Source organism: Manis javanica, chromosome 7 (genome assembly GCF_040802235.1).
Source record: "Manis javanica isolate MJ-LG chromosome 7, MJ_LKY, whole genome shotgun sequence".
Lineage (NCBI taxonomy): Eukaryota > Metazoa > Chordata > Mammalia > Pholidota > Manidae > Manis > Manis javanica.
Genome location: NC_133162.1, coordinates 112,839,754 through 112,862,354, shown reverse-complemented (window position 1 = coordinate 112,862,354; position 22,601 = coordinate 112,839,754). Strand labels below are relative to the sequence as shown.

Sequence of the window (22,601 nt, the reverse complement as noted above, 5' to 3'; positions counted from 1 at the left end):
GAAAAGTTGTAGAAGTTATTTGGAAGACAATCAATATTTTATTCAAGAAGCCTGAAATTAAAGAATCCTTTAATAGATAACATATTTCTGATTCTGTAGCTATAAAACACAGGAAAAAGTCTGCTAATGAACTACATGATGCCAACGGATCATACTGTACATCATTATAAAAATATACTTTTTAAAAACTGACTAAATATGGATTTAAATCTAAGAGTGTACATATCATATCTCTTGTAGGGTAAACTTAAATGACTGATTCAAAAATATTTAAATAGAATTATTTAAAAGTTACTGCTTATGGACAATAAAACATAAAAGCCTCTTTGTTGGAGCAATGTGAAGCAAAGTCATTAAAAATTGATCCTAGTTCTTGTCCACTTCTGATTTTTATTATTCTCTTAGTCCATCTTTACTATTTCCCAATAATAACTGACAGGGTATTCTCTCTATATTTTTCTATGACTTAGATTGAACCTTTGGGATTAAGTTTCCCATTTTTCTTTTAATGTGTATTAAGAAAATATCAAAGGGCAGATGCTCTTTTGCTTGATGATATTTTTCATGATGAAGATTGGCCATATGTGTATGCAGCAAATCATGGGTCCTCATTCTCATACCCTTATTACTGGTGGCTAAAAAAAAGGCAAAGCTCAGATTTTATGAAACAACTTATTAGCTACCATTTTTTATTTTGGATTAATTGCTATTCCAGAATATAGACTCAGATGGTCGTTATCAGTTTGAAACACGAAACACAAAATCTGTTTAGAGGAATTAAGTTTTATCACATAACTGGTTTTGATTCTAGAAAATCATTCATGGAGGAGGATAAAACTCAGTTATAAATTCTCATTTGGGCAAAATGATTTAGGAAAGAGTGCTGAATGGATACCTGATCTTATTAATGTCTAAAGTATGGCCGCTGTCAACATAGAAGGGGATACTTTGATTGTAAGATGTGGGTTTTATGTATATGAATATAAATGATGTTAATAATAACTGAAATTGTTTCTACAGTGAAATTCCTCAGTACATTACAAGACCAAATCAAACCAGATTTTCAGAAAAGCAAACCTTTGTTAGTGATTTTGGGCACTTGAATGTTAAGTGTTTGCTTTTTTGTTGGTTGGCTTGTTTTTTGAGGACAAAGGACTCTTTTTTTCTTAAGAAATGAATTCCTATTGCATTTATTCCTGAATCAAAGTCTTGCTAGAATAAATATAATAACTTCTATTTAGTTTACCTTTGTTGTATGTTGATAGTCTTACATTTACATCACATAAAGCTCTAATACTGCTGGGTGAGTGGCTTGGGTGCATTTTTGATGCCTCAGGTGCCCACCACCCCCTTCCCACAGTCCCTCTTTAGACCCTCCTCCACTCAGCCCACCTCAGCTGCACAGCATGTGACCAGCCCCTGCTTGGGCCCATGTGGTCCCACTCCCTAAGGATAACCAACCACCTTCTTGGAAAGGGAGGCCCTCCCTTCTGGTTGCCAGAGCGCAGGCAGGCTTTTTGTCCCCTATCACTTCCAGCTTGGGTGAAATGCTGCTTTACTGGGTGTAGGATAAGGCTTTCTGAGTAGCCATCTAAGGAAGTGCCCGGGGTCTGTGAGGTAGGCAATGAAGACTCTGGGTGATGAACTTTACTCATAGGAAACAGGAAGTGGGAAGAAACATGGCAGATACATTTCTTCTCCTTCCTCCATCTCTCCCTTCCACAGATCTGCTTCATGTTTCCTCTAGACAGTCTATTTGCAATATCTTTCCAGTCAAGAGGTATATCTGCTCCATGGTTCTCTGTGTCTCTTTGAGGTTCACTGCAGAATAGCAGCCCACATAGTAGCATCCCCTCTACCATTTCCCTGCATTCCCTGTCTCATTGCCTCCTTACTTCACTCATGTGTTCTGATAAGTGCATCCCAAATAAAGCATGGATGCTTAATTCAGGCTTTGTATTCTAGAAAATGAGAGTGGAAACAATTGATGTTATTGTCCTTAGGACAGAGTTGGGTGGCTCTCCACCAGACGATATGCTGAGCTCCCCCTTCAGGAGTTCAGAGCTGTCACTGGGGAGCAGTCATCAGTCAAACTTCATTTTTTTCAAACCACCTTTGCATTACCCTCTGGCCGCACTACTCATTCTCATCGCTGGAATGTGAGCAAGAGGTGGTGAGACACTCCTAGGTTTATACCTTTTAAAAAGCGTGGAGACCTTTCCAAGTGCTGCTTGGCTTTCTCTTGTTTGCCACTAAGGGACGCCAGAACCAAAAGACGGGAGAGGCACTGTGAGCAGAAAGCTGACCGGGCATATCTATTTTTGGACCATTGTGTAAGAAATGAGTTCCCGCAGAAAGTTTGGATGCTCTTTGGACAGCAGATAAATCTTTATATATTATTGTGAAGGAAACTAAGACAGGGATTTTAAGTATCCTGCCATCAAGTGGCAATTTGGGCATTTGAATCCAATTCTATCTGGTGCCAAAGCCTGTTCTCTTAACCACTCTATTGCTTTGGGTAGTAATTATAACAAATATAACTAAGATTTATTATCTTTGCTATGTGCCGGGCATACCAGGTTTCTCACACAATGTCACAACAGTTGCACGAGGTAGATACTCTTATTAATCCCAGACGGCAGTCAAGATATCCAAGGATTATAGCAATAAATACTGTGTGAAACTGGGATTCCTAACCCAGGTGGTCTGACTTAGCCCCTGTTTCTACCTAATGTGCTATACTGCTTCCCAGAGCATTTTAATTTAGTAGTGAGCTTCTAAGAATGGCTACATAACATACATATATTCATATAAATTTAAAAATGCTCTGTGGAGTCAAAGCCCATTTTATCTTAGAGAAAGGCAAGCTCTAAATCAGATGCATTACATTGACCAAAATGATAAACCACAGAGAGTCAGGCTTCATAATTAAAATAGTTTTCTGAGAGAGCCTAAGGAGAGGTTTATTGGACAGTAAGCTATTAGCCATTTATAAAGCATCGTATCAATTTCATAGATTTTTGTGGTTATTAAAAATTATGTAAGATACAGAATTTATTGTGGTTAATGGCTAAATCTTGAGAAAATTATAACCAGAGAACACAGCTTCATTTATAGTAATATTGATCACTTGATTTCATTTTTTTCTTACAAAGTTTATGTTAAAATACTCGAATTCAATTTTCTCTTCTTTCTTTCTTCCCATCTCCACCCATTACCCTCCAGATTTTAGACTGTTTTTTTCCCTAGTTTTTAAATGTGTGATGTGGCCTTATGATAAGGCAACCTATAGCTACACTAATAAACTGTCCAAATGACAACAGAGCTGACTTTGCCAGAGCACTATTATTGTGAGATTTAAAATGCCTTCATTGGGCTAAGGTGGTAGATCTGTTGTTTGCCCTTCCATTTTTTATGATCTTTTTGAGCAGAGATCTGAATAAGGGCTGAATATTCACTTTACAAAGATAAAATCATTCCATATTCATTTTGCACAGAATATTCAATAATTCATGAATAGCTTTCTGATTAAAACTATTTTCATTTTTTTCCTAAATCACATCATTTTACTCCCATAAATAAGTCCATTTTGTTATTAAAATCATACTACATTGAATGAACATTAGATGTACTGCATTATTTAATTAATGCTTGTGTTCATTACTTGCATTGGAAGTAAACAATATTAAAAAAAGGTAAACAAAGTATTTTAACAAGGCCTTTTATATTACTATTTTTTTGCTTTCAAGGTATGGCTGAATAAGTAGTTTAAAAAAGTTGACAGTTTATTAAATGCCTTGGAAAAGTTCTCTGTCATTAGAAGTAAAATAAGCCAGTGTTTGCCTCTGACAAGTATTAGTAAAATGTAAAGGGAAAAACATAAAAGTGGCAAAAAAAAAAAGTTACTCACACAATCAATATATAAGCTCCATATTAAACATATTGGCTTCAGAACCATACATTTTAGGGAAGACATATTCCCTAAAATGTTTATAATGTTTCTGAATTTATGTCAAAAGTGACAGTAACTTTTCTGAGCACTAGATAACAAATATAACAGAAACAGTTGGTTGATGAGATTATGGTTTAATTGGTCTGACTTTTGGTGAATGTGGAGACAAGAGAAATTGCTTAACTCAAAAATCGTGTTTGCACAGTGCATTTATTTTGGTAGGGGTGCAACACTGAACATATATCCTAGAGTCACACAAAAAACAATCCCCAGTTTACTACTGGTGCTGCTGATTTGCTGATACATCCACGTTCTGGTTGGCATATTTTTAGTTCTCCTTTGCTGAATTGCTGTGCTTCCTTTCTATGCACTAGGACTTCTTTAGTGATGACATTGGGTTAAAAAGTCAAAGACATATGAAAATATTAAAATATTTTATGAGTGAGATGGCCTGGGATTTACTTTTATCCTATCTTCCAACCAAACTAAAAAAAAAAATAATTTATCTTTTTAGCGCATCAAGCTTGCCCATTCTGTTTCATGCCATTGTTAATATTTTTTACTCCACTGGAATTCCCTGACCATAAATCTCCACATACTGAAATTATAGCCATCATTCAAGTCCCAATTCAAATCTTTCACAAATGTAAGCTCTCCCTTCTTTAAATCTCAGAAAAAAAAAAAACACAAAAATCTATTTTATGTTTCTTATTTCATCTCACCCTATTTTTTGGCAAAGCTGCTATAAAGCAAGACTATATCTTGATTATATTGCTATGCCTTATATGTAGCCCTAATGAGCAAGCTGTTCATTGTAGGAATTCAATACATATTCTTATGAAGTCTTTTCCCACCAAGGCTTATATAAATAGCACAAACTTGATTAACCAAATGCATATTTAAATTAGTATGAGGTAGATTGTAATGAGAAACTATGCTATTTGGATCAACTCTCCCACTGACAACAATGAAAAGTGTTGGATAAAATATTTCTTTTAAAAATGACTTTAAAGAATCGAAAGGATGAAAGGATAATGGGAACTGCCAGGGTAAATATTTGTGGAGGTGGGAATCTGAACCCAGGAAAGCTAAATACTAGATTAATGCAACTGTACTTTGCCTGAGGGCATTTGAACTTTGGTCAGTCAGCTTTACAGAATAATGGAAAAAGTGCTGTCTGAGGTCTAATGAAAGGAGAAAGGAGAGAAATACTAAACATGCTCCCTTTCTCCAGTCCCAAAGGAATACAACAAAGATCACTTCTGCAGATGAGCCATGTAGAGAAGGAAAAAAAGGATCAGTGAAGAAAGATTCTGTCTCTGAGAAGTTGTGCCACAGGTACAACCCTCCCATCATGTACACATGACTTGAAGATTTTATACTGTTAACATAGGTCAAGCTCATCAGTCTCTAGGAGTGTCCCAGATACTTTGAGAAAAATGCAAAATACTCTGGACTAGGACACATTTATCCCAGGCCTCAGAGAACCTTCTATGATAATTCAATAACAATGATTGGCACACAGTCAAAGATAACTGGACACACAAGGAAAGAAAGTAACACGAGTGAGAACTAGCAGAAACAGACAACACAGACTTTAGATGTCAGAATCACAAGGCACAGAATATTAAACATCTATGCTTTTTAACAAAATAAAAGTCTTGAAAATATCTGCAGAAAACAACTATAAACTATAACAAATGACATAGTAAAGTTTAAAAAAGAAACAGGCTTCTAGAAATAAAAAATATAATAATTGTAATAAAAACAATGTTTATCAGAAAGGGAGTTTGAACTAAAGAATTAGAAGATAAATGGAGAGAAATTGTTTGGAATGCAATTTGGAAGACAAAAAAATAGAAAAAAAGAAAAATGTAAAATGCAGAGGATAGAATTTGAAAACAATATACTTTAATTAGAGGCTGAGAAGAAAGTAAGAGAGAGAATATAAAAGAAGTTACATTGAAAGGTAGTAGCTGGCTATTTTCTAAAATATATTGATGACATTATAAACTATTTCATAAGGCCCAGTAATTCAGGCAGGAAAAATAACAAAAAAATTGACATTTGGATACCTCATGATGAAACTGTAGAAAAATAAAGTCAATGAGAATATTATGAGCAGCCAGAGAATACCAATTAGACTAACAGGTAACTTCTTCATCATAATAATGGATGGTGGAAAACAGTGGAATGTAATCTTTGATATGCTGTAAGAAAATAACTGCCAACTCAGAATTCTATATCCAGAGAAAATAAATATTTACAGATGAGGGAGAAATAGAGACATTTTGAAACAAGTAGACACTGACATGCATTGTCACTACCAGACCCTTGCTATAGGAATTTCTCAGAATATGCTTCAAATGAAAGGAAAAGTGATCCTAGAAGGAAGGTCTAAGATGCAGGAATAAATAAATAGCAAAGAAAGTATCAAATATTGGATTATAATAAATCAACATTGACTCTATAAAGGAGAATAAATAATGTCTACTAGTGTTAAAAAAATGGAGAAAAGAAAGAACTAACAAAGCAGACAGCAAGAACATATACATTGGGAAGGGGATAGATAGATAACCATATTCTAAGGTAATATTTTGAAAGATAGTAGAGTATTTGATTAGCTTTAGTGTTTGATAAGTATCAATGTTGTAATCCTAGGCAAGCCCCTAATAGTACAAAAACAAAGCAAATCACTCCCAAAACAGATAGAGAATAATAAGGAATGATTAAAAATAATAATGAAAGGAAGGAAAAAGTTATACATATTTAGAAAAAAAAACGAGAAACAAAGGAAACATACATTGTGATTCCATTTGTATAGTTCAAAATGAGATAGACTATATTTTTTAAGGCCTATAGATATAGGTGGAGAAATAATGAAACGTGATAAAATAATGATCAATATAGAATTTAACCCTGTGGCAAGAGAAGAAAATGAAGCTGTTATGCGTAGGGACAAACAGCAGGGTTGGGTTTGTGGAGGCTGGCAGGGGTCTATGTCTTGACTGGTTGGTGGTTTTGTAATATTTGGATTAATAACTGCTAAAATATTCATATATGTTTTACACATTTTACTAAAAGTAATCCATTTCTGCATTATTTTCCAATGACATTTTAAAATCTTAAAATGAGTTACGAATTAGAATATATATATATATATATATATAAACTGTGAGAATATTGACACAGTCCTTCCCTTCATAATCCAGAAAATGCAGGTTTAGGGACACCAGTCGTTTCCAAATGCTCCTTCTCATAGCAGGGCCAGCCAGTCTGGACCGATCTTTCTCTGATCTGAGGTGAAGTTCACAAACAGACAGAATGTACGGAGACATAGAAGGAGGACAGTTTCCCATCTTGGTAAAGACTATCTTTCATTCTGAGGTTTTATCCTCCCTAGATTTAGGACTGAGGTATTTTATAATGTCCTTTGCGTAGATAAGTGATAGTGGAAGTAGGTGGTAGGTTGCTTTTTAATGTCCTTGTTAAAAGAAATAACAGACAAGTCAATCCTCCTTTTCATTGACTAGATTGCTGAGGACCTAGAGCCCATGAATCTCTAATTCATACACACCAGTGAAGTGATTTGGTGTTTATTTTCAGGGGAAGGCTGCTTCTGATAAACATGTTACCTGATTATGAATTGAAAACTCCAGTGAGAAAGGAAGATACTGAGCATGGGACCTGGGATCAGGCACATCATTTGTGACATGCTGTAGTAATGTGAAAGCCACAGGGGAAGGGCCAGTGGGGGACGATGAGGGCCCCAGGACAATACATTCACATGTGGAGGAGGTTTCATGTAGGGCTCCAAATGGAGAATGGCTTCATTTTCAGAATTATTCAGTGCTTACACACCACATTTTATGCTGCCTGTGGGTACATATTTCTCTTTTGGGAGCTGTACATGCTGAATTAATATATTTTCTCCCTTATAATTGTCTTCTAGATATAACCAGCTCAAGTGCAAAGCTAATATAGTATAATAATATGTTATAATTATATTATGCTCTATATTAAGAAGTATAGAGTAGACATATTTTAATAAGGTACAATAGAATATAATAATGATTTTATGGCTACTCTGTTTTTTTTTGTTTCATTCACTAATTTAATTCCTTAATAATTCTGTTGAAGGATATCACTATGTCCATTTTACAGATGAGGATTCTGAAGCTCAAAGAGCCTGAGTAACTTTGTCAGCCCCTAGGCAGAAAAGCTAGAATGAACTTCCCTGTGGCTGACCTTCAAAGCCCTATTCCTAGCTACTTCGCTGCCTTGTCTTACTACTACATTAACATTCAAAGATCATTCCTATAAAGACTAAAATGCCATTTACTCTTTTAAACCACATTCTGCACTTACTCAGGCAGTTCCTACTGACCTCTTGGAGAAAAGGACTTTTTCCCAGAAGCACAATGAACAACACCAGGACATGAGCAAGGGGGTGCAATGGCCATTCAGAAACTGGAGCATAAATCCTTGCAAAATAAAACCACAGCATCTACAATCAAGGCTTAGCAATCGTCATACCGTTCCTCTGAAACTGGAATTGGTAAATGTGGGCTAGCCCATTAGGCCTCTAATACTTGGTTAGAAATGTATCCAAGAAGTTGACTAGCAAGACAATTTATGCAGTACAAACAGAGGTCTGTAATTCTTTTCCTCATTACCACCAAACACAGTTAGTTCCTGCCCTGAATTCACTTTGAAGACAATGAGTGCTGGGGAGAAATCATAAGAGCATTGAAAATGGGGCCAGAAGTAACAAATAGGGATTGCCAAAAAATGTGAATGAATTTATTTTAAAAGGAAAATCTATTGTCACTTTACGGCAATTCTGAAGGTTGGAGGCAAGCAATTAGTGAGCTGACTTGCAATGTTAGCCTACAGTCTACAAGGGAGTTCTCTTTCACCTGTATTAAGTGGCTGATAATTATGTCTCCTGGTATGAGGATTAAAATAATAAAATAAAAATGCACCAAATGGTTTCATTTGGGATCTAATCTCTCCCATTATCCCAGCAAATTCACATGAACTCTGCTCCAGTGGAATTCTTCTCACCCAGCAGAACGGAGATCATCGGAGATCATCATCTCAGCAGCCAAACTCAGCAAGGCAAGAGACCTTCCCCTCTCCCTGACTCCTCCTTCCAACTCATTCAAAGGGAACACAAAGGGTCAGTGAGTGGATGGGAAATGTTTGTGCCTGGCCCTTGGGGGTAGTTTATTTTTCTTAAAAAGATTATCTCAACCTACGGTAGCCCCCAAATAAAAACAAAACAAAACCTTAAACAAATTTCTGAGGCAGTTTAAATTAAAAATACAAAGCGCTGAGATATATTTTTAATTTATTCATAATTAGCTTACAGATCGGACTGTACCGAGACTCCAGAATCAGCAAGCCACTGGGGAATAAAGGCTATTGCAATTATCCAGAGCAAGACAAGTACTACCTTTTGTTCTTACTAAAATCTTTGTTAAAAAAAACATCTTGCAAATGATTTTCTGCTTCCTATTTAAAGAGGATTACATAGCAAACGCGACTAGTGGCTGGAAAGCAAAGAACTTTCTGTCGTTTTATTACCTGCCAAATACAAATTAGTTCATTTCCTGGCTGCCCATCAGGCAGATAGGGTAGCGCAGGATGGGTTCTGCCCAGAGTCCTTTCTAATCAGGAGGCTGTCAGCTACGCAGCCTGCCCACTGTCTCCTAGATCATGTGGCAGCTCTGGTGCTGGGCAGAGAGCCTTTGAGCTTGAATTGTCCCAGTAGCTAGCATGGAATTACTCCTACTTACTATCACTGTCAAGTCTCTGTGGGCATCTATGAGGCCTTCCTCCAGGTACAATAAAGAAACCCTATAAATTTCACTTTGTAATAACTATAGGATACAGAAATTGCATTAGGTCCATTAGAGGGAGTCATAGAAATATTCAGAAAGGTTAGCTGGATATAGTGAACGATATAGTTAGACTAAGATAAAAAAATCACTTTGTTAACATAGAGTGTTTCCTCATTGGTAACACCCTATATTAAGGTGCCATCTATAAACAGTTTATTATTATTTATTAATGTGTGAAGCACTTTATAGCATGCTAGATAACAACTTAAATTCATGTATTAAAGATGCACATACATGGTTTAATACAATTTATGTCTTATAATATTCCTTAAAACAGCCTCCCATAGTCTCATCTGTTAAGCATTTATAACTAATGCATTTTATAACATACTTTATAATACATTATTTGAGCAAGTAGCTGCATTTAGTGATCATTTCATAAATAAGAATAAAGCATTTATAAATGGCACCTTAATTTAAAGTGTTACCTTCGCATTACTAGATAGCTGCTCACCATTCATCTCATTTTCTGATTATTCTCCAAATGCACCACTTAATAAAACAGACACTAAGTTCTATTTTCCCTTCATCTGATTAAAAAGTTTATTGAGGCATTTCCACCATCTGCTTTCAGATGTCAGTTTAGAGGCTTCAGTGTGATTTCTAATGAAACCAAACTTTTAATTCAGTAGTATTTCTGTGAAGATGATAATAGTAGAAACGGAGAACACCTACCACATTAGACAGAGCCTGTTGCTTGGATTCTTTGTAAAATTCAATTTTTCGACTAGAAAGGACAATCCAGGAAGTAGACCAGTTTTTCCTTAGGGAAAAAAAAGAGAAGCATTACCACTTGAATAAATCACTCATGGATAGAGTATGAGCAGCATTTGGAATGAGTAGAAACTATAATTTTAACTGCTCTTCCTAAAAGTCTTTTCTTTATCAAAATCTATAAATGGTATGGAATTTGGGTTATAATAAAGGTAATCTATAATTTTTAAAGACCATCATGGCATTTACTGAAAATGTTCCTTAGTTCATAGATCCTCCTAAAATCTTTCCAACCACTGAAAAATCCAGTTTTTGTGTGTCCACATCCTTCATTCCACCAAAAGTCTGTTTCTACAGCAAGTCGAAAATAGCAAAGTAAAAACAGGAATCAACCCTTCCTTCCTTATTACCTTGCTTCATTGCCTTAGCAGATTTTGGAGTCTGAAAAATCAGCTAATGTGTCACTGCCTCATTCAAAATATTGTTTTAATGTTGAATCTCATGAAAAATCAAATACAAATAAAAAGAGCACACCTTTTCCCTCTTTGTCAATCAAATTGGCAGGAAATAGATAGAATAATACCAAAGGTCACTGAGGCTGTGGAGCAATGGCTTCTCCCACAACTTCGGTGGAAGTGCAAACCGGCACCTCTCTTCTGGAGTGAATTTGGCAACATATTATTTAAGAGTCATTAAAAATGTGTACATCTCTTGACTAAATGAATCCATTCCTATGAGCTTAAAGTTATCTTGAAGAAAGCATCTCACAAGTTGTAAAGGCTGTGTACACAGGAATGATTTACACCATTATTTCTTAACTCTGCACTTAAAATATAAAACAATGAGAGCTTAGTTACATGAATTACATATAACACATCCATATAATGCAATAATGAGCCCTATGCTGTAGAAGAAAAATGATATATGAGATTTGAATGCAGACTATAATAAAATATCTAGTTCAAAACACCAAGCTGTGCTATTTACCTAAGATTGCCTTCACCCATCCCAGCATCTTCTAATCATTAATTCCCACTCCTCAGAAGTCCAGAGATTATGTCCTCAAATGTACCTTTCATAACTTCCTCACATAGTGCTTATGATAAATTTAAAAAAACATATTTTTTGTAAATTTCACTTCTACCTCCCCATTTTTAAAAAAGGCTAAAAAATGATAGAAAGTATTTCATCTTTACCCAAATGCCTAGCACAGTGCTTTGGACAGAGGAGACACTAAATACATATTTATTGAGTCAGTGGTTGAAATCTGGCATGGAGAAAACAGCTGGATATAAAAAAATTAAATTAAATAACATTTGATTTTCCCTTTGTACTTCTTGGTAGTTATCAAATTTCCTGAATTGAACATGTATTATATTATTAAAAGTACTATTTTTTAGATGGTAAACCATTAAGGAGATTAATACATATAAGTTTCTGTCTATTATACTATATTGCTGCAGTTTAACACTCATTTCAAAATATCTGAATTCATTTTACAAAAGTGATAGAAATAAAAGTGTATCGAAAGAATTTAAAGACTTTATTCAGGTCAATAGAAAACTACAAAAATATGTTTGAGATGACCATTCAAGATCTTTGTGTAATTTATTTCCACTTGCCTCTTAAAATCTAGGGTCTTGATTAAAAGGGCAGCTTTGATTCAGTAAAGTTAATATTTATGACAAGATTCAGCTGTTCTCACATGCCTGAAGCTTTCTTAGGGATGCACTACTGTGTTAAAAAAATCAACATGATAAACAGAAATCAACAGCATAATGTGTACTTGCCAACATGCACATAAGAACACTATGTTCATGGACCCTATTGTCTTCAAATGAAGAGTCATTTTTTCAATCAAAAGATGGAAAAAAAGAAAAAGAAAGCCACATGGACCTTTCCCTTTCTTTGACCTGGTCCCATTTCTCCTTTTAGGTACCAGGAGCAGCAACATGAACTGGGGCAGCCATAGCCTTCTCTTTATGCAGGTGAAAATGGCTACTGTCCCAGAACAAGCAAAGATAAGCGTTAGGAGGACTGTTGTTCTAGACTAGACATCGTTTATCTCCACCTCTTATTTTGACAATATGTGATTGGAGTATGGAATACCCTCAGACCTGCCAGAACCCGTACAACCTCTGACTGCTAAATTTCCCATTTTTTTTCATCTCCTGTCAGGGAGATACTATGCCTTATTTGTTTCCTGTCTATAGCAAGACCTGCATAAATGATTCAGATTTGAATCTGTTTCAGATGTTGATCATTTATAGAGCATGCTGACATTACTCTTCCCTTCCTTAAACGTGGAACTGAAACTGGTTAGAACTGAAGTTGCATGAAGTTCAGTTATCTCATGGTTCTCTGCAACAACTTTCAACTGCTGTGAAATGTTTCTTGTTAGGTGAATCTGAAGAACAAACTGAAGAAGGTTAAGAATTGCAGGTCTTGGGAACAGTAATATGAGTGCTTTGATATTTAACATACAGTGCTATTTTGTTTTGATTTATAAAGTGTAAATGATGTCTTTGTGATATTAGGATAAAAGCAAATATTCTTCCAATTGATTTAAAATAATTGTAAAAGAAAGAATAAAATACTGCTGTCAACCTTTTAGATGCCTAATTTCATTTTATTTTTTTCTATGATCACTTTTAAAATAATAATTACAAGAAATTATAAGTTTGATTGTCTAGTAGAGGTTTAGCTTCACAGAAAAAGATGATGAGGTTACTAATATATTCACTAACTAATATGCAAAACTAGGCTTAGAGAATTTAGATAACCTGCTTAAGGCCACTCACTTAGATTTGGAGTCAAATCCAGTTTCTTTGACTCCAAAGCCTGTAATCTTAATTAGCAGTGTTTTCAAAGACTAAACAGTATTGACTTGGTTTTAAGGAGATTGGCAGTGTCAGATTTCGCTATAGCTTTAGTTGAAATTCTCAAATCATAAAAGCTGGCATGCACAGCCTGTGACAAGGTGCAAACCACATGGGCTCCCATATAAACTATTTGATCTGATGCTAATTAGAGGAACTGGACAAAGCCCACCACTCTCAAGCTCTCATTTTCTGGGGGCACCGCTGTCTCTTTCCTGCTAGGGAACTATTCTGGTCTGTGACGGGTAGGCTCAGGTGTACTCAGTAGGGAGTGTAAACCAGGAAGCAAGCCAAAAGCCTCTCGTCTAGGAGTGGCTGAGAATTTACCTGACTAGAATTGCTTTTAACCTATGATTTAGGTCAGCTCCTCCCTCTCTGAACGAAGTACTCTGAGTATTTGCCAGTCTTCCATATGCTACCTGTCCAGTCTGTGGCCCGTCCGCTGGGTTCGGCTCACTGCGCGGCCTGTTCTCAGGCTGCCAGCACAAGAGCTTTCCCGCCCTGTTACTCTGACACAATGAGCCTTTTGGATGGCATTGCCTGCTCCAGAGAGAGTGTGGAAAAGTCAATTGGCGAGGTTTTGCCGACTCGAACCTTTAATGCATTCTGTATGCAACGAGATCCCCAGAGGCGACTGTTGTTCAGTTCCCTGCGACACAACCCAGGACATGAGTCACTCCCACAAGCCGAAAGGGCTTAGCCAGGGCCAATGAGTGATGAAAAGTTAAATGCAGACCTCCTGAGGGTGAAGTTGTTTTCAGAATGGAAAGTCCCTCTACTCCCCAGGAGGTAGACACTGTCCCAAACCTGTTAGAGCTTTTCCACTCTGGGCACAGTATCTGACATTTAGTAGGTGCTTATTAAAAGTTTTTGTGTATGAATAATATAGGGGCTCTCCAGTTTCAGGAGGGCCACACATAGCATTTTCCTGCTCTGTGTTTGCTGTCATTTACCACTGAGGACCACGACAGCACCCTCATGCTGCATCTCCCTACTCTGGTCCTTAGTTCCTCAGTGTTTTGATATGTGATTCTTAGCATTTCTCAAAATCTGTCTAGTATTTCTGGTTTAGTATATTTTTTCTAACTTATAATTCTAAAATAATACTCCAGCTCTTTCTAGAGGTCTGACTTCTGAGACGTGTGTCAATAAGAGGAGCTATTTTGCATGCACTATATCCCCACTCTGTCCTAGGTATGGTACCTGGTATTTTGTATGTATCAAATAATTCAATCATTAAGCCAGTCACAAGTATCTACTGAGCATTATACCACACCACAGTCACAATTCCTTGGACTGAATATATAAAGGCAAAGGAGATCTCAAGGTTTTTAAACAGACACAAATAAATCCTCCAAATGCCTCCACTTTACAGATGCGTAAACTAAAGCACAGTGAGGCTGCATCCCACCCAGAGGCACAGACGTTATAACTGGGGGATTCAGGCTAACTCTCCCTGACCCTGAAGGCTGTGCTCACCGTGCTGTATCACCTAGTGCAGGTGGCTTTCTCGTAGTCATACTCATGTCTACTTAGAGCCTCAGGATGGGCTCTGGGAAAGGAAGATACAGAACTGCCGTCAAAGAATTACATGCTGTCTTTCTCCATGCAGCAAAGCCGCTTCCTAGCCGCCCCCCTACCCTCTACCGGGCTGTTCTGCAAGGCTGAAGAGCAAGTCCTTTCATTCCTTCCTCCCCGTGATGGCCAACAGGTAAATGTACGAATTGGTGAGAACCAACTAACGCCTCACCATTCTATCATCCTCACTTTGAGGGCATTTTTTTTCCTATTTTTCTCAAACCGTTGGATAGAATTAAGGGTTACCTAACACATATGGCTCAGGAAATACCTATCTTCAGTAAGTTAGAGATCCCAGGAAGAGGTGGGACAGTCTCCACACAGATTAACAGGTAACAATGAGGTGAGGGATTTATATTGATGTCAGCTATTCATGCAGGAAACAGAGCCAGGCTCAAGAAATGCAGGCATTTAATTTTCTTGACAAAAAAACAAACCACAGCAAGAGGGGAATGGTGCTTCCTACAAATAGGAAGGAGAAAGAACTACATTCAAATCATAATTATTTACAGTTTATGGGACATTTTATCCAAGTGAGATAACACTTCACAGAACTTTCCTAAAACGGATTTGACGTTGTAAAGGTGGAAGTGTGATGAAACAAAAACCCAAAACACAGCCCAGGTATCAGATTGGCCCAAAACTCTTTGCATTCTACAAAATGGACACCAGATGGCAGCACAAAATAACAGCAACTTCCTAACTGCTTGTCTGAAGACCTCCTGATGGAAAGGAGCTCTTAAAGTATTCATTACTACTGTAAGAATCTGTTAGCGTGAGCTCAGGTTTCACACATTCATTGGCGCTAACATCAAAGCTTTATACATCCTACACTCACCTCTCCTAGGTTTCCTTCAGGTCATGACATGGTGGCAAACCAAAAAGTCAGAGGAAAATACACATGAAATGACTGTAAATTTCAGACTCCCTTTGGGCCCCCTGCCTTTGTTGTCTGACTTGGTCACACTGGGTTGGACTTGATTCTGCACCAGTGGTGAGAGTGAAAGTGATGTACACCAGTGTCCCTGACTGATTCACCACACAATCCCTCAGATGCTATTAAATGTTGAGACTCGTTCTCAAATGGGTAGGTGAGGAACTTATTTCTTCTTTCTTATATTCTAAGCTTGTAATTTGTGACTGCTCAAATGCAGGTCAAAGAGACAGTGAGGTATAAATATACACATCTCTGTCAGTACTGCAAGAAACATAAAGGCTTGATATATGCAAAGAGTTATCAGATGTTGGACATTATAACAGAGCATCTTACGGAAATCGTAGACCTAAAGCAACCTTTTACAAATGAACATCTGCCTTCTGTACTCTGCAGACCTTCCCTCCAGCCCTCACTACTGGACACAAAAAGAGAGAAAGACAGATTCAGCCAGGAAGAATTTATTGGGATCCTTAGCAGAAGCTGCTAAGGAAAAAATAAGTTCACATTAGATGGGTACTTTGGTATTGCATTCCAAAGGAAGTCTTTTCTGAGAAATTACTGTTTTGAGAAATAAAAAAGGACAACAAAAACAAAGGCCTAGTAGTTATGGCATGTAGGATGAAAGTGGGCACTAGTAGACATAACCGCTGCCCCTTTATGCCATTCCCTTCCATCCCTTTTCCTTTGTGTCTCTGCATTCTCAAGTACAGATGACCCTTGCACAACACAAGTTTGAACTGTGCATATTCAACCATTTGTCAATCTCTTTCAGTGAATATATTGGAATATATTGAATATGAATGTGAATTCATATTTCAATGAATTCATTTCAATAAATATATGTTGCAGTGAAACATTTTTCGAGATTTGTGACAATTTGGAAAAACATTTTCTTTTCTCTGGCCTACTTTATTGTAGGAATACAGAATATAATATAACATGAAAAATATGCATTGATTGACTATCAATGTTACTGGTAAGTTATCTGAAAATGCTGTGCACTGAAATTATGGCCAGATGAGATCCCTCCTGCTTTGCAGAGAGAGTGTGAACTGGTGTACTTCTGGGGAGAGTCTGGCAGCAGCATTCCAGGGATTTATAAGTGTGTGTGCCTTACCCCCAAACAGCCCTTCACTCTGAGCATATGCCCAAGAGAGAATTCCTAACAGTTTCATAAGAAGACACAAACGTGTGGCTATTGCAATGTTGTTTGGGATGGAAGGAGTTAGGGACAACTTAGGTGTCCACTCCTGGAAGATTAGGTAAAATCTGATGCAAAACATGGGCAGCAGCTGGAAGAAATGAACTCATTTTTAATATATAAATATCCAAACACTAACACTGAATAAAAGTAGTAAGGAACAGAATGAAGTTTATAACACAAAAAGGCTTTTGCAATTTAGGGTACATTCACACAACTACACATTTTTTTCTAGAATGCCATACATACAGTTCTGTGCACCTGCGGTTTAAAAACACAAAAACACAAAAACTTAAAAACACAAAACTACAACTTAAATGAAAAAAGCTGAAAGAATGCAAAACTGTATGCCAACAAATTGAAATCACACTAAAACAAAATATAAACTAATATTAATATGAATTTAAACTAGAACACAGAAATGGTTTGCTAAGTGATTGAAGTACAACAAATAAATACAAATGGTATACACACTGATTGAAACTACCTAAAAATGTATTCATTGTGGGTTGAAAGGGAGAGGGCCCTGTTCTGCCTCTCTTCTTCTTGACACCACCTTCTAGGAACAATTTTTAAAAGGATGGTTTATGGATGGCTTATGGGCAAGGACACTTTACCTAACCACTGACTGCAGTGGAGCATCATCTCATTTTCTTGGAATTCCTTTGAGGATCCCCTCCTCTTCCTTGCATGAGGCTAGAGGTGAGACAGACTAAAGCTGACACCTGGCCTCGCCTACCAAGTCCCAGTGAAAGGCTGAAGTAACTCTGAAAGGATCCTTTCTGTCCCTCTGTGGACTTTTTGTCCATATGGCTGGTGAGGTAGGAAAGAGTCTTGCCTTACTCATCTTTGGACAAGTCATTGCTGCAACCCTCCACACCCCTGCCATGAGCTTTTACAACTAGGAGTGAGGTGCAGGGGAAAGGAGGGCCCTGGGCTGGGATAGTCAAGCCTAAGAACCCCTCCGCAGTCCTTGCAGAACCCAACCCACTCAGCCGGGTTCTCAACGGGGGTGGGGACAGGCTCCGGTTCTCACACAGCCCTGCCGTGGTCTTCGCTCCTGAGCTGCTCTCTATCAGTTCCTTTGAGGGAGACTGGCTGCAGGGTTCCTGCAGAGAAAGAGTCTAGGAGGAGGTTCAAAACCCTGTTCGTATCCCAGAATAAGAAACAATATGGGCAGAAGATAGAGATTATTCTTTAAAGTTCAAATAGCTATTTTAAGCAGTGGAATTACAGATGATTGTTTTCCCCAATTTTACTTTTAAATAAATATATACTACTCCATTATAGCCAGCAAAGAAAAGAAAACATACTTCATCTTCTGATGTTGGCCAGAGCGCCACTCTAGTAATGAATTGTATGATACAATTAACAAGTGTCCCATTGTATAGCTAATTAGATTTGTCCTTGTGGTTTTAACTTAATAATATAGCCATAAGTATATGCCTTCTCTCCCAATCTGAGCACAATCTACATATCTTTGTAGCTTACATATCACTAGCACAAAGTTAAGTGCATAAAAGGACCTACATGAGAAATAGGAAAAATTCTAAAATGGAGACGACTATTTCTCAATATCCCATACACACAAGGTCTGGCATCTTTCTCTACACTCATATTAATGTTACCTTTTCCTTCAAGGTTTTTTGCTTGGTATTGCCTAAAGAATTCTTATCACCTTTTCTAATTTTTCTCAACTACTCTGTGTTCATCTTGCAACTTCCAACTTTCATCTGACAAATGATTTTATTTTCCTTTTGTTTTTCTCAGATTATTTTTTATTTGAGGTACAAACCTATTTCAAATCCTCCATCCTTCAAAAAATTATGTTCCCTATGTATTGTAGGGAGATTTTTATACACTGCCAAAATCAGGCCATTCATCCCCTAATCTGTTAATCCCAGAAATCAACACCCATTATCATATTTCTTTGCATTGTTTTAGATTTCAAGTCCCAAGAGGAGAACATTTTATTTATATATCATGTTCAAAAGTATGGGAAGTAGTGCTTCATTGGAAAATTATGATTATATAATCAATATTGATCACAGTGATAGCAGAGGGGAATATTCTAGTCTTTTTGGCATCAGGCCTTCCTGAGGAGATGGGGAACTAGCTTAGTTACATAAAAGTGAATTAAAGAACTTTTATTACCTTAGCTTCTTTCCTCCATCTGCAATTTTAGCTTTTTGAAGATAACCTTCTTTTTCAACCATCTGCAAGAAGAATGCATACATTAAAACTGTGACAAACTCCTATGCATTATTAGTTTGAATGAACCTATACTTTCCAACAGTCATTGCAATGATGGACGTTTCCAGTCATAGAACTCCATTAATAATGCATATATAGCTTATGGGAAGTGTCTGCAAGATCATAGTCATTACAAGCTGTTAAATATCTCAAAGAAAGATTACAAAGAGTAATGTGAATGATTTGTTAGAAAGTGTTACACCTTTACTCACTTTCCTTCTAGGCACTGAAGTCACTTGCTTCCAAAACTGATTAAAGTTGGTATAACAAAGACAAATTGTACCTTTCTTAATTGTGCTAGTCATCCTTGAAACAGTTCTCCCTTTTTCCTCCTCATCCCTACTTCCTCATGTACCTGCTGAGGCTAGAGAGTGAGAAGAATACAATGGAACCAGGTAACTGAGCTGGTGGACCCATGGAAAGGCCTTTAAAACAGTGGCATTGCATGCATTTTGTTCAGTGACTGCAAGATGCCGTACATCATTATCTTCCTCCAAGATAGGGTTTGCTGCCTTTCCTATTTGCTGACTTTTTCATTGCTAACACAGCTGCAGGTTTCTTAAAGTATATTCAACAATGTGTTATAACTCCACAGAGGTGTTGTGGAGTTCTAGGGTAAATAAATGTACAGTGCAAACTGTGATCTGTTGACTTGTAGCAAGTCTATTAAGGGGACTGAATTTCTTACTGCTTTATTTCTACCTTTCCCTGTTTGTTCCATGCCCACCATGCCAAGTCTTTACCCCATGTTCCATCCTTTTACTCCTTGTGAATTGCCAACCACTTTCTCCCCCATGCTATATACTGAAGGCTTTAAGAAGTCACCTGCCTAATATTGAAGGACCACACTCACTTAGTGCCACCATATATGCTTTCCCCTGACTATAATTCCCCACCTCTACCATGTCTCCATCTCATAAGCTCCTAAATATATTAAATATATTTTCAAATGCACTGTGTCTGTCTACTGTGAGAGAGTACTTCCATGATTCCTCATCAATTTCTTCTTGGTGCATCTATCCTGAATCTCCATTTTCCTTCTGCCATTAACATTGTCACAGCACTATTGGGTCATACTGTGATTGTCTGCTTACTTGGGTGCGCCAGCCCCTGTTCTGGAACTCTGCCCTTCACACTTAAATCCCTAGCCCCTAGAGGACTTGTTGGCACAAAGAGTCACAATAATAAATAGTGTGTGAACAAATGAGTGGATGGATAAATGACTATTACATGTTTATTTAAATATTTGTAGAAAACTCAACAGGCCAAAAAAAAAATACATCTTCATAATGACAGGTGAAAGGAAGAGATGACGCTTGGGGGCAAGTGAGTTGTCCCAAACCACTAATATGTCACCCAAGAATTGGCTATTTACAAGGCTCAGCTCATACAGGCGAGATCCTTTCTGACTCGTTCATTATCATAGTCCTAATACCTAGCATAATCCTTTGGTTTCAAAATGTAAGTATTTTATGAATACACTTTTGAGTAGATAATGACAAAGATAATGATGATTTATGATAATCATGGTAAAGCATTTTTCAAATATTTACATTCTCAGAAAGTTTCTTTTACTTCAGCATATTCTTCACAAGCCTAAAAGAGTCCTAGGAAGCTCTTCTGGATGATTTTTAGAATTCTGATGCTCAATGATGTCTTTTTTGTGCTTGGATGCAGTTATTCCTTTGCTTTTCCAACCTTTTCTTCTAAATATACTGTCCCTTTTCCTGGGTACCAGGAAATCTTATTGGTCTTCCCCCTAAAACCCACATAATAAGTTCAATGTTCAACTCTAGGCATCCCTGGTTGCTACTACACATCTTTGGAAGAAAGATATTTTTAATAGCAATTAGCATCACAGAGAGGTCACTTTCTTTAGGAATGTATATTGATAAATTTTATTATGTAACCATAGACAAAATTTATTGTTTTATTTACGCTTTCTTCTCATGAAAATGAAAGTTACTGAAAGCCTGAATTTATCTACCAAAATGTTACTAAATTCTCGACCCATCATAAAAATTGATGCATGTGTTCTTAGCTAAGAATATTGCCTTTTCCCAAAAAATATTCACTTAAAGACCATTGGATGGACATACGGCATCCAGAGATATATCATTAGTAACCATTTCTCTAAAAGGACAGGGGAAGTGTGAAAGGAGAAAAACCTAATCCTCTCGCAGGGAGAAATCAACATAAGCAGGCTTGAGATATATAGCACAGAATTCTTCTTCCTTGAAATCTAATGTTCCTGCAGACACTGCTGGATCTTTCCAGGATACCTGAGATGAGCCCGGAGACTAGATTTCTTACGTTAGGGCTCTATTACTGTGCCATCACTGCTATCAGACAGGCAGAGCCAGCTCCATAATCTTGTGCCAATGCCGCAGAATTGCTAGGCATGACCACACAGAAGTCCCAGAAAAAGTAAAGAAGAGGGAAATAGCAAATTCGTTATCTTCTCCTCTATCACCTTCCAAAGTCAAAGCTGCCTTCCAGATTGTTAAAAACTAATAATCTTTCCACTACTTACTCTTACCTGCTATACGTGCCACTACTGTGCCTATGTTCACATACCCCCTCATCTGGGCACACACACTTCTCCATGCAGTTATGTGTGCATGCAACCATCATAAGCATCTTTCCATTTCTGAGATCAGAAGTGAATTTTTCTTCATTGTCTCTTTGATACTTTTGTACATTCATTCATTCTTTCAACATATTTTAATTAGTAATATCTCCTTCCCCTTAAGCACTAGCTGTTCACAATGGAGCTGTAGAGATTATTAGGGCAGGCTTAAGCTTATTGAGGCTTCTATTCTTGTGAGCTCCCATTCAAGATACTCCTTTTTGTCCTTTCTGGAGTATATCATACACTCCTGCAGCCACCTCGGAAACTCAGGCCAGTTTTTGCCTTGCCATGGAAAATTTCAATCTGGTTTCCTATACTGAAAACACCGCATTATTTTAAGTCCTTTGTTGGGATGCAAAGTTTGCATGAGGTAAATTTAAGTACTTTATTATTTCTTGTCATCATACTTTGAAATACCTCACTGTATTCCAGACACAAGAAATCAGTTATTCTGGAAGTTTCATAGGAGCTGAGAAAATATTACTATTTTATGTTAACCCATGGTTTAAAGGGAATCAATAAATTACAATTGAGTATGTTGTTCATCTA

At 37.1% G+C, this 22,601-nt stretch overlaps 1 protein-coding gene across 5 annotated transcripts in view; it reads right to left on the bottom strand.

Annotated features, from left to right (window-relative positions):
- The window catches only part of ARHGAP15 (Rho GTPase activating protein 15), a 598,478-nt gene that overhangs the window by 489,038 nt on the left and 86,839 nt on the right, over window positions 1-22,601 (bottom strand). For all 5 annotated transcript variants that reach the window (XM_037020776.2, XM_037020777.2, XM_037020774.2 and 2 more), the window contains 2 exons: window positions 19,322-19,383; window positions 10,534-10,621 (listed from right to left, as the gene is read on the bottom strand). In XM_037020776.2, coding sequence (XP_036876671.2) covers window positions 10,534-10,621; window positions 19,322-19,383 — 150 coding nt within the window. The remainder of the gene's footprint in view (window positions 1-10,533; window positions 10,622-19,321; window positions 19,384-22,601) is intronic.